The following is a 14,086-nucleotide window of genomic DNA, read 5'->3' as shown; positions in this document are numbered from 1 at the left end:
ATACAACTTACTTTTGAATGAAATTATTGTTTGCTTCCCCACTTGCCATTCTTTATATATCGGATTAGAAGGTTTTGCAATCTTAGGCAAATCTTGAACAACTTGAGTAGAACTTATCCTAATCATGCAGTCAAAATTAACATGACATCTCCTTCTATGCCACAACCAACTTTCATCTATCTTAGCAATCAAACAACTTTTCTCACCATAATTAAAGTGAAAGATATTACCTTTATTCTTGGTTCCTGATGCAATCTCTATACTAGAGGCATTCAGAATATTGCACTTACCATTATTTAATTGCAAATCATATCCCTTATCAACCCTCTGTCCAACATTAAATATTATGCTTCAAACCTTCAACATATAAGACATCATCAATATTATGCTTACCATCAAGAGACATAGCACCTCTACCACAAATTACACAAGATTTATCATCTTCAAATATTACTATACCACCATCATACTTCTCCATATTCATAAATTTAAATGTATCACCTGTCATATGATGTGAACAACCATTGTTAATTACCCATTCATCTTTCTCTTCAATCTTAGCAGCCAAAGCTTTCTCCTCAACAATGAAGCTTGTAGAATCCACTGGTACCAGATTATCTTCCTTGATAGAAATAAATAAAAATTCATCTTTTGAATTCCCATTCTTAGACTTTTCATCTATCACACCTTCATCAACAACATAATAACATTTCTTTTGATATCTGTACTTCCGGTCAGGCTTGTAGGGCTTCTCATATCTATCATGCTTATCAAATTTATCATGTGTATCATACTTTGACATCCTTTCAGAACACCTAGAAGCAAAATGTCCTATCTTATTACAAGAGAAACATTTCAAAGGTAATTTTTCATCGTACTTACCAGCTCCCTTAGGCAATCTCTGAGTAATAATTACTTCAATCTCATCCAACTCTCTTTCTTGTTTTTCCATCTCTCTCATCTCCCTTTCATATCTCAAAACCTTAGATGAACTTTCTCTCAGATCATACTTCTGCTTCATGGATACAGAGGCTTTAAATGTAGTTTCAGATTTACCATGTGATTCTCCAAATTCACTCAACTCAAAAGAAACAAGTTTACCAACCAAAATGTCTCTTGTCACAGTGGTTACAATTCGGTTCTCATCAATATAAACAACTTTAGATTTGTAAGAAGGAGACAAATATCTCAACACTTTAGCAACAATTTCATCTTCTTCAAGAGTTCCATCGACACATCTGATGTTCATGACAAGCTCATTTACTTTAGCCGTAAAGGATGATATGTTCTCATCTTGTCCCATCTTCAACATCTCATACTTTCCTTTCAAACTCTAAAGTTTAGCAACTTTGACATGTTTATCTCATTCATACAAGGTTTCTGACTTTTCCTAGATCTCATGTGCAGTATGCAATCCCATCACATTAGTCATCTCTTAATTGGTCAGGGCACTCAACAATGCTTCTTTAGCTCTTATGTTATGTTCAACATCCTTGATCTCATTTGTAGTAACTAGAACATTCTGAGTAACATTGTAGGTATTCTTTGTAATCTTCCAATAGTCATCTCCAAGCCACTTCAAATGACACTCCATCTGGGCCTTCCATATAGTGTAATTGCTTCCATCAAATCTTACTCTCCTTCTTTCAAACATAAGTTGCCATCCTGGATCTCCTCAAGCGGTCAAGATTCTTTTGGAGGATCTAGCTCTGATACCAATTGTTGGAAACAACAATGAAGGAAAAATGAGAGGGGGTGGTGAATCAGTTTTCACCATATTAAACAAATTAAGCACAATTTCAGATCTGATCAACTACACAATAACAACAACACACATAACACCAAGATTTTGATGTGCAAAACCCAGTTAAGGGAGAAACCACAGTGGGAACCTACCCACAATAAAATGATATTCTGTAGTAGTATGTGTAAATATTATAATGGGGAATGCACATGCATTTAGGCACACTGCCTAGAGCTCACTGCTCAAAATATAATGACCCAGAAGGCTACAACCATCAGGGAAGGTTCACTACCTTACAAGAATATTCCAACAACAATCTGGTTTACATGAACTAAAAGAATAGCATCTCCAAATACCTGATGACAGTTCCGATTAAGCACATTTGTTTGCCCTGCAACACTCTCTGCTTAACACTTCACACCAAAAGATGAATTTTCTTATTCATATATATGCTACTCTTTAATAATGCAAACACAACATTGATCCACCATCGATATCCGAACTACATGAATGTGACACCTATTTTTACAAATCATCAACCTTGACTACAAGGTCGACTCAACCCTTAAGACCTAATTACAAAATTACATCACACGATACATACATAAACCACTGGACCAATACAATGCCATTGCCATCATGGCAAGGACCCAAATCAAATCCTCGAACACAAAACACCACCAGAAATCTCGACAAGATCATTTGTAACACGATACACCACCGACAATGTTGCATAACATGAAGAACATCACTAGACCCATAAGATACACAATAACACACACAATGATCAATATTGACCATCAAAACAAATAGGACATGATTAGGAAACACCGAAAAGAATGTTAGAACCATCCGCAATAATTGCACCAACACCACTTAATCAAAGCTTCATCGATCAACACACTGATACTCAAGAACACTCAACAATAGCAACTGGGACTAGAAAGATAATTTGCGGAGCACCAAATCACAAACCATCTGATTTGAAGATACACATGAACATCCCAAACACTATCCCAAATCAACAACTCAAGATATAATTATTTTGAAGCACAATGGATCAAATACCAGAACACTGCAACACTGAACACTGAAAAACCAATCCTCACACCAGAATCCACAACTAAATCAAATCACCGCTTAGCATTATGAAACCAACACTGAATCAAGTATATCTAGTTGATTCAACATAAAAAATAGATAAACCAACTAGATCAACTCTCTACAATCATCGGAATACCAAAACACATGAATATGTTGACATCTATGACAACAACATATCCTAGCCGCAAGAATATTCAACAGATGGAAATAAAGGAAATTACTAAGGAGAGAGAGAGAGAGAGAGAGAGAGAGAGAGAGAGAGAGAGAGAGAGAGAGAGAGAGAGAGAGAGAGAGAATGGGTTGAGGGAGAGACCTAAGAGAGAGAGATCAAGTAGGAGAGATGGAGGGAGGAAGGGAAAGTTTGATGGAAAGAGAGGGAGAGAGAGAGAGAGAGTCAAAGTGAAAGAGAGAGTGAGGGAGGAAGGAATGGGTTGAGGGAGAGATCTAAGAGAGAGAGAGATCATGTGGGAGAGATGGAGGGAGGAAGGGAAAGGTTGATGGAAAGAGAGGGATATATCATGGAGAGAGGGAGGAAGCAGTGGATAGAGAGGGAGAGATTAGAGCAAGATAGATTAAGTGGGAGAGGGAGGGAGGGGTTGACACAAAGAGAGAGACTAAGTGAGAGAGATGGAGGGAAGGAGGGAGGTGTTGATGAAAAGAGAGGGAGATACCCAAGAACAAGAGCGAGAGAGAGAGAGAGAGAGAGAGAGAGAGAGAGAGAGAGAGAGAGAGAGAGAGAGAGAGAGAGGGATTGAGGGAGAGAGGGAGATATAGAGGGTGTCCTAAGGGGTCATATAGTATTCTAACATAGGTGTGGGCCCTTAGGACCCCATATGACCCCTAATGACACCATATGACCCCTAATGACACCATATGACCCCCTAGGACCATATGATGTCCATATGGTGTCCTAAGGGGTCATATGGTGTTCTAACACATGTGTGGCCCCTTAGGATGCCACATGACACCTAACAACACCATGTGACCCCTTAGGACACCATATGACACCTTATAACACCATATGACCCCTTAGGACATCATAATGTCCTAATGGGTCATATGGTATTCTAAGAGGTCATATGGTGTCCTAAGGGGTTATATGGTGTTCAAACACATGTGTGGCCCCTTGGGACCCCATATGATCCCTAATGACACCATATGACCCCTTAGGAGACCATATGACCCTTGAGGACACCATATGACCCCTTTTAACATCCTAGTACATGACATGACCCGGAGGACAATATGATGTCCTAATGGGTCATATGGTGTCCTAAGAGGTCATATGGTGTCCTAAGGTGTCATATGGTGTTCTAACACATGTGTGGGCCCTTAGGACCCCACATGACCCCTAACGACATCATATGACCCCTTAGGACACCATATGACCCCTTTTAATATCCTAGTACATAACATGACCCCTTATGACATCATATGACCCCTTAGGACAATATGATATCCTAAGAGGTCATATGGTGTTCTAACACATGTGGGCCCCTTAAGACACCATATGACCCCTAACGACACCATATGACCACTTAGGACACCATATGACCCCTTAGGACACCATATGATCTCCATATGCTATCTTAAGTGGTCATATGGTGTTTAAACACATGCATGGCCACTCAGGACTCCATATGACCCCTAACAACACCATGTGACCCCTTAGGACACCATATGACCCTTTATGACACCTTATGACCCATTAGTAAAATATGATGTCCTAAGGTGTCATATGGTGTCCTAAGGGGTCATATGGTGTTTTAACACATATGTGGGCCCTTAGGACATCATATGACCCCGTAGGACCATAGGATGTCCATATGGTGTCCTAAGGGGTCATATGGTGTTATAACACATGCCTAGCCCTTTAGGACCCCTTAGGACCCCATATGATCCCTAACAACACCATGTGACCCCTTATGACACCATATGATCCCTTAGGTCAATATGATGTCCTAATGGGTCATATGGTGTCTTAAGGGGTCATATGGTCTCCTAAGGGGTCTTATGGTGTTCTAACATTCGAATGACCCCTTAGGACCCCATATGACCCCTAACAACACCACATGACCCCTTAGGACACCATATGACCCCTTAAGGTAAATTGATGTCCTAATGGGTCATGTGGTGTCCTAAGGGGTTATATGGTGTCATAAGGGGTCGCATGGTGTCTTGAGGGGTCATATGGTTTTCTAACACATTTGTGGGCCCTTAGGACTCCATATGACTCCTAACGACACCATATGAACCCTTAGGACACCATGTGACCCCTGAGGAACCATATGACCCCTTTTAACATCCTAGTACATGACATGACCCCTTATGACACCACATGACCCCTTGGGACAATATGCTGTCCTAATGGGTCATAAGGGGTTCTATGGTGTCCTAAGGGGTCATATGGTGTTATAACACATTTGTGGGCCCTTAGGACTCCATATGACCCCTAATGACACCATATGACCCTTGCGGGCACCATATGATCCCTAAGAAAACCATATGACCCCTTTTAACATCCTAGTACACAACATGACCCCTTATGACACCATATGACTCCTTAGGACAATATGATGTCCTAGTGGGTCATATGGTATCCTAAGGGGTTCTAAGGGGTCATATGGTGTTCTAACACATGTGTGGGCCCTTAGGACCCCATATGACCCCTACCAACACCATATGACCCCTTTTAACATCCTAGTACATGACATGACCCCTTATGACACCATATGACCCCTTAAGACAATATGATGTCCTAATAGGTCATGTGGTGTCCTAAGGGGTCATATTGTGTCCTGAGGGGTCATATTATATTCTAACACATATGTGGGCCCTTAGGACTCCATATGGCTCCTAACGACATAATATGAACCCTTAGGACACCATGCGACCCATAAGGAACCATATGACCCCTTTTAACATCCTAGTACACGACATGACCCCTTATTACACTATATGACCCCTTGGGACAATATGATGTCCTAATGGGCCATATGGTGTCCTAAGGGGTTCTATGGTGTCCTAAGGAGTCATATGGTGTTCTAACACATGTGTGGGCCCTTAGGACCCCATATGATCCCTAATGACACCATATGACCCCTGAGAACACCATATGATCCTTGAGAACACGATATGACCCCTTTCAACATCCAAGTACATGGAATGATCCCTTATGACTCCTTAGGACAATATGATGTCCTAATGGGTCATATGGTATCCTAAGGGGTCCTAGGGTGTCCTAAGGGGTCATATGGTGTTCTAACACATGTGTGGGCCCTTAGGACCCCATATGACCGCTACCAATACCATATGACCCCTTAGGATACCATATGATCCCTGAGAACACCATATGACCCCTTTTAACATCCTAGGATATAACATGACCCCTTAAGACAATATGATGTCCTAATGGGTCATATGGTGTCCTAAGGGGTCATATGGTGTTCTATGACCATATGGTGTCCTAAGGGGTCATATGGTGTTCTAACACATGTGTGGGCCCTTAGGACCCCATATGACCCCTTAGGACACCATATGACCCCTTAGGACACCATATGACCCCTTAGGACCATATGATGTCCATATGGTGCCCTAAGGGGTCATATAGTGTTCTAACACGTGTGTCCCCTTAGGACCCCTTATGACCCCTAAGGACACCGTGTGACCCATTATGACACCATATGACCCCTAAGGATAATATGATGTCTTAATGGGTCATATGGTGTCTTAAGGGGTTGTATGGTGTCCTAAGGGATCGTATGGTCTTATAACACATGCATGGCCCCTTAGGACCCCATATCACCCCTTAGGACACCATATGATCCGTTAGGACAACATATGACCCCTTAGGACAATATGATGTCCTTATGAGTCATTTGGTGTCCTAAGGGGTCATATCGTGTTCTAACACGTGTGGCCCTGTAGGACACCATATGACCCTAGAGAGGGAGGGAGGGGGAGGAGGGAGGGAGAGATACACTTGAGAGAGGAGGAGAGTGAGATAGAGAGATAGAGGTTAAGAGGGAGATACTTAAGAGATAAAGAATGGAAGAGAGAGAGAGAGAGAGAGAGAGAGAGAGAGAGAGAGAGAGAGAGAGAGAGAGAGAGAGAGAGAGAGAGAGAGAGAGAGAGAGAGAGAGAGAGAGAGAGAGAGAGAGAGAGAGAGAGAATGGGAGAGAAAGGGAGGGAAAGAGAGTTAGAGAGAGACATAGAGAGAGAGGGAGAGAAGGAACAAGATGAAGAGATATAAAAAGAGTTAGAGGGAAAATGAGAGAAAGAATGGGAGAGAAAGACACTTGAGAGAGGAGGAGAGAGATAGATAAAGGTTGCGAGAGACTTGATAGAGAGAAGGATAGGGACTTGAGAGAAAGAGAAAGAGAGGGAGAGGGAGAGAGAAAGAGAGATAGAGGGAAAGAAAGACTTGAGAGAGGAAGAGACAGGGAGGGGGAGGGAGAGGGAGGGAGAGGGAGAGAATGAGAGAGAGACACCTAAGAGAGGGGGAGAGAGTGAGACATAGAGATACTTGAGAGAGGGAGAGAAAGAGAGCCCAAGTGATAGAGGGAAAGAAATAGATATACGAAAGTGAGAGAGAGGGTGAGGGAGATGGGAAAGAGGGAGAGATACCTGAGAGATGGAAGGAAGTGGAGAGGGAGAGACTTAAGAGAGAGAGAGAGTTAGGGGTTAAGGAAGAGAGAGGGGGAGTGCATGGAAGAGACTAGAGAGATAATGCTGATACGAGCATGCTGATTACTGAAATTTGACTAAGTCTGAAATTTATATGAATACTCTAAAAACTAGAATCTGCATTATAACTCCTAGAGATCTAGAACTACTCTCAAACATCCTAGCAATATATACATAAAATATAACTTAAAGTATAAGTCAGACTTATACTTAAATGTTATATTTTATGTAAATATTCCAAGAGAGAATTTTTTTTTCTTTCTAAGATGAAAAACTGCTATTAAATACATCTGGCGTGCAACATATTTGGTGCATGCCAAATAAGGTGCATACCAAATGGATTTTTGAATTTTTTTTCATTTGGTGCACACCAAATTTGGCGTGCGCCAAATGTGATGCCTTAGAAAACACCAAGCGAAAGGCTTGGATTTGCCTTGGGCATCCAAACCAAAGTCTTGGATGCTCTTCTTAGGCTTGAGATGTATTTTTCAACAAATATTGAAAATTTTCTTAATTTTTTGTTCGTGCTCTCCGTCAGGTTTGCAAGTGTTTCAATACAATAAAATAACACCATACGATCGTCAAGATCTCTCTTAGTTACCCAACCATATAATTCTCTTCAAATTTTGATAATGTTAAGGTTTTCATCCATAATTTCTTTTGTTAGTGTGTCCATTTTTTTGTCAAAAACCAACATGTAGTATTTCGACCATATATTTTTACTCCTTTATCGAATTTTGGAAAAAATACTTTTTAAGAAACTAGTCTTCATTCTACACAATTTAAAACAATATATAATTTTTTTGATTAGTTTTCAGAAATTTTAAGGGGGAGCATGCTCAAATTTCTATTTTTTAGGATGTGTCCACTTTGAAAATTAGTGAAAAATCATATATTCATTAAAAAATTAGCCGAAATCTGGTATAAATTACATGGTGTTAGCTAATTTCTCATTGGAGTGACTTTAAAAATTCCAAAAAAAAGTTGACATTTTAGGGGGAGCACACCAGGTGCCATGTTATTTTTTATTTTTTAAAAACAACACCACTTTGTGTGCTCCCCCTTTTTCAAAACCCTTAATCTCCACCATTTAAAAAAAAAAAAATAGTAGTTTAGAAAGTAGACTCAAAGAACTACAACTCTTGTTGTTTCTATATCCTTCTATTTAGAGTGTAACTATGCTCATTTTCTTGTCAAAGTTCTTACTTTGCTGATTTCAGAAAAAAGGTGGCATCTTAAGACCCCTTTTTGGTCCCCCATCTTTGTGCACTTACCCTAATAACAATAGTTAATTTGGATATGAATTCAAGTCAAGATGAGAAGGAAATAATAGACCAATTGAATGCATACATGAAATAAGGATGTAAGTAGTCCTTCATATAGAACTATTTAAAAAGAAAAGGAGTAAGTGACATGACTAGTTCATTTAAACAAGTAAATTTAAGGAATGAGAGTAGGCCTTTCTCTTTTATTCTAGGTATAAGGACCACAAAATCAAAATTCAAACACATTGGTTAGGACCTTATGAGATTCAACAAATTTTTTCAAATGGAGGTATGAAGCTCTGCACAATTGACCTAGTCTAGTTTTCATTAATGGTTAATAGTCATCACCTAAAGATAATATAAGAAGCTCCATAATAAAGATGAATTTATGATTCATCTACAACTTGAGTTCATTTCAATACTCACATCTCCAATTTCATCCATTCTAGTTGACCACACTAGCCCATCGTCACCAAACTCACCATCATTCCACACAAAATCTATGGGTGTAGCTTTTGGTTCATTCCCAACCATTTCACAATAATAAATACATTCCATTGCATTCATGAGCATATACAACACTTTCATCAATAACATTAATCTATCAAATCATACTAAATGAGAATGCATCATTAATTAGAAGGGACCCATAATAATAATTTTTACCAGGGACCTAATCATGCAAGCACGTAGCAACTGCATGCCATCAATCCAACAAGTTGCATGCACCAAAACTCTTTTGTCTTTCTTTTTTTAAATTATGGTTAGAGTAGGATTAGTTTAGAAAATAATTTAGTTTGAGTATCCAAACTAGCATGTCTCCTTGAACAAATAATTCTTATAAGACTATTAAGCTACTCAGCATTGTTAAGACTTGACTCCTCAGACCTTGGAAGGTGATAGGTTTTCTTATTTGTTACTTATTTTAGGAGAGGTTAAATGAAAACACATAACCTATCTCGAGAGATTTTATGGATTTCACACCACATGCTAGTGCCTTTTGAGGTCTTTCTTGCTTCAGTATTTGATGTTGATGATTGAGAAGAAAATTTATTTGTGGACCGTTTTCTTGAATATTTATTACTTGTGAAGTAATCATTCTCCTCAATCTTTATTGTATATTTATAAGTAGTTCCCATCATTTCAATATTTAGAAAGTACATCTCTGTTTTAATATATCTATGTAGCCCACTACAATATTTTAGAACTTGATGTTACTCTGAATCTTGGATGCCAAGTTTTTCCAATGGAGCAATATATTAATATAGTCTTTCACAAATTGGTCTTTCTTTTGTTGAAATAACTTGCACTGGATACATTTCTCTTCATGTGTATCTTTAGGAAAATACTATTCTTTATTAAATTTCACAAAGTTTCCCCATATAGAGTTGTCACTCATCTCCACATTATTTTCTGCCCCGTCATCTTTTGTATTGATTTTCTTTGATGTCTCTTTTCCCTCTTGTGGTTGTTTCAAATGAATTCCAGCCTTTAGGAGAGAAAAAATTATTTTTTAGCATCAATAAAATTATGCACAAAGAAATATCTTTCTAGTTTCAACAATCATTCATCTACAATATCTGCATCAATCTTGCCTTTGAAATTTGTAACATCAAAATTTACTTTCAATTTGAAATGGCTATAACCACTAGACAATTATTCGAAATAATTGACCCATCATCTCCGCTTGTTGTTTTATCAAATCTTCTTTTACCATTTTCTTGAAAGGGTTTGATTCTTTTGCAATATTTAGTCAGTTCCATCTCAAAAGGAGAATTTCCAATCCCAACCTTAGATAACTAGAGCATACATGACCTAACATATAAGAATGTACCCACTTTGATATCAATGATCTTAACTTAATGGTCTAGGAAACAATACTAAGTATTTAGAAACTTTTAGTATTGCTCAATACAAGTGGACAATAACATAACTTGTGGATAGAGTTGTGAGCTTCAAAAGTCCTGTTTCATTCAGTCCAAAATGAGATATAATTATCTAGAATTCTAGAACTATCCATAATATTATAAATTCAAAATGAATAGTTGGCTAAATAAAACATTAATTTTTTTCAAGAAAACTAGGAATTTAGATATCCCAACTTGGTGGGGTCATAACTTTTTATTCGGTGCTCAAAATTTGAAACTGTCTACATAGTTGGAAAGATATCCAAGAGTTCTAATTTTAGTCCCTTAAATATGATGCATTTGGCTATTCAATTTAAAGGACCAATAATGTTTTTAACACCAAATTCCACTTTTAAGGCCTCTAAGAATACAAATTTAGAAAATACTAATTTTTTTTCCCTCCATCTTTTATGTTATATCACTCATAGACTACTCTAGGTCACCCTTGGATTGCTCTAAATCACCCCTAGATTACTTTAGATCAACCTTGATCTAATCTGGATCAAGGGGTCACTTGATATGGCTTTCTATCACAATAGATCTCTTGGTAGGGGTTATGATAGGGATTTAATGTTGAGTTTTTATAGGAGGATAATTTTTTTTATTATATGGACCTAGGAACCATAAATGGGATAAAAATTATCCTTCACCACCATCATAGGGTTCATTTTGGGGAAAGTATTCTTAGACCTCAAATATAAATAGATAGAACATAATACCTAAATGGAGTGAATTTTCCACCTTATCATGTATAACATTAACAATGCATTGTTCTAAGGACATGAGAGGGTAGAAAGGAAAATTTTTTAGGCACCTATATCCAAGGTGGTTTATGAGAAAGAAATGATGGGTAAAAAATATATTTCTAAAAGTCCTCAAGGGTGTAGTACTTGATAAAAAACAATTTTAACTCATTTTATGATGGTGGTAAGCCTCACACAAGTATCCCATCTAAAATCTAATGAGGATTTCTTTACATTTGAGACATGTATCAATATATTTTTTACTCTTTAATTTTCTTTGTTTGTGAAACTTTAACCTTTTCTAAATCCAATCATAATTGTAATGTAAAGAATTGTCCCTTTAACCTTTAATCTTTAACCTTCTTTACTTCAAACCTTAGAATTGTCACAATAACTTTTCTACCCATTCATCACATGGTAAAATCTCTAGAGTCTATTGGATCATAACCCTTAATGAACTATAAGAAACCGATTAAAATATCTTTGTGCAAAATATACTATACTCTATGTTTCTCTTTATCCTTCTCATAAGAAGAAGGCTTAATTTGCATCCTCTCATCCTCTATAACATTCTCTCAAATTCTTTATTATAATGACACATAAAGGACTATAATATCTTTAGATAATAGAGTTGAATATTAGATTAAATAAGATACCATAAGCTATATAAAATAGGCCAATTAAAGGTTCCTTTTCAAGGAATAGTTATTAACTATAATTTGTGGTACAATATTATAGGAAAATCATTATGACACAAATGAAAAGGCTTAGGATCAAAGATTATCTTATGGAGTTCCTTGATAAGTCATTTTGAAGGGGCATTGACACCAAGAATATTGAACGAAAATCTAGTTAAGAAAAACGTACATAAACATAAGATCATATAGAAATGACATTATTAATGTGGTTAATGAATTTAAGAGGTAAGGTTTCCATCTCCCTCCATTTTCACCATTCATTCTCACTCCCAAATTGGTCAATAAATTAGTTGTCCTATTTCATTCATGATAAACATGATCCATACACATTGATGAAGGAGACAAGGAGTTCTCTATAATCTTTAATGGTATTGTTGGCATTCTATTAGGTTGGAGCCACTTGAAGCAATTCCCCTTAATAATTAGAAGATATTCTCTACCAACATGGTTTGATAAAAATATATAGAACTCGCCATATCTAAACTAATAAATCTTTAAACAATCTCAATAAAAATATATAGAAGAAAACACAACCACAGAACTCGCCATATCTAAACTAATAAATCTTTAAACAACCTCAATTTGGTAGGGTTGATATCCAATTCAGCACAATGGTCACGTGAGAATCGTATCTCTTGGTGACTATTTTAGCCGACGATTTGTTAATGTCTGGTGCAGAGATCGACAACTTAGGAATAAACAGTTGATGAGGATAATAGCAAATATCCTTCAATGTCAAAAACATAGGGTTACGCGCTTGCATTTTTAGTAAACAATTTATAAAAACACAGATCAATATCTTCTGGTAAAATTATCATCTCACGTGTAATTATTTTACCTGATGATAATGTAAATAACTTGAATCATACGCTGGCGTGCAGAAAGCCTATAAATATGAAATACCATTCTGGAGGTTCTCAAAGCTGGTTGCTTATCAGTGAATGTTTGGGAGATAGTAATGGCGTCTCGTACGAAGATAACATGCTATGTTTTGGTTGGCCTTATATTTGTATGGACCCTGATGGACGGCGCAGTGGCAGAAGTGAAAGATCAAAATGGTGGGCATGCTGACCACTGGGGAGGTTGGGGAGGTGGGTCTGGAGGTTGGGGTGGTTGGGGTGGTGCTCCTCATCATGGCCCGTGGCAAGGCGGGCCTGGTGGCCCATGGCAAGGTGGGTCTGGTGGTCAGGGAGGTGGGCCTGGTTGGGGTGGTGCTCCTCGTGAAGGTCCTGGGGAAGGTGGGCCTGGTCATCAAGGAGGTGGGTCTAGTGGTCAAGGAGGTGGGTCTGGTGGTTGGGGTGGTGCTCCTCACGAAGGTCCTGGGGAAGGTGGGCCTGGTGGTCAAGGAGGTGGGTCTGGTGGTTGGGGTGGTGCTCCTCATGAAGGTCCTGGGGAAGGTGGGCCTGGTGGTCAAGGAGGTGGGTCTGGTGGTTGGGGTGGTGCTCCTCACGAAGGTCCTGGGGAAGGTGGGCCTGGTGGTCAAGGAGGTGGGTCTGGTGGTTGGGGTGGGGCTCCTTACGAAGGTCCTGGGGAAGGTGCACCCAGTGGTCATGGTGGCCAAGGTAGACATGGTGGTGCTCCTGGCCCGTGGCAAGGTGGTCCTGGTGGCCGAGGTGGTGGGAGTGGTGGTTGGGGTGGTGCTCCTCACCATGGCCATGCTCCCGAGAATTAAGGGATTCTAGTTTCATCTAGATCGATAGCATAAGGAGCATAGACATGCTACAAATTATATAATAAAATTGGTTTGGTCACAGATTACTCAATTGATCCCTAATTCACTTATTATTTTGTATTTGCTCCAAAAATGATTTAAGCATGTAAGTAGCATAGATATGCTACAAATTATATAATAAAGCTGGTTTCAATGAGAGATTGCTCAATTGGTGTCTTCTAATTCTAATGCATTTGCTCAAAAAATGCTTAATATGAATGGTAGAAG

The 14,086-nt window shown here is 38.5% G+C and overlaps 1 protein-coding gene across 1 annotated transcript; it reads left to right on the top strand.

Moving 5' to 3' along the window:
- The first annotated feature begins 13,105 nt into the window (after positions 1-13,105).
- On the top strand, positions 13,106-13,819 carry LOC131029629 (glycine-rich cell wall structural protein 2-like). The gene has a single exon (XM_057960198.2). It carries the CDS (start codon positions 13,106-13,108, stop codon positions 13,817-13,819), a length of 714 nt encoding a protein of 237 aa, XP_057816181.2.
- The last annotated feature ends 267 nt before the right edge of the window (positions 13,820-14,086 follow it).

The sequence above is a fragment of the Cryptomeria japonica genome, chromosome 3, assembly GCF_030272615.1.
Source record: "Cryptomeria japonica chromosome 3, Sugi_1.0, whole genome shotgun sequence".
Classification (NCBI taxonomy): Eukaryota; Viridiplantae; Streptophyta; class Pinopsida; order Cupressales; family Cupressaceae; genus Cryptomeria; species Cryptomeria japonica.
The sequence above is the reverse complement of the archived record's forward strand: the minus strand, read 5'-3'. Positions and strand labels throughout refer to the sequence as shown.

Bases quoted from the DNA above. Each gene is read 5' to 3' on its own strand.
- LOC131029629 (XM_057960198.2), top strand. From the start codon at position 13,106: ATGGCGTCTCGTACGAAGATAACATGCTATGTTTTGGTTGGCCTTATA.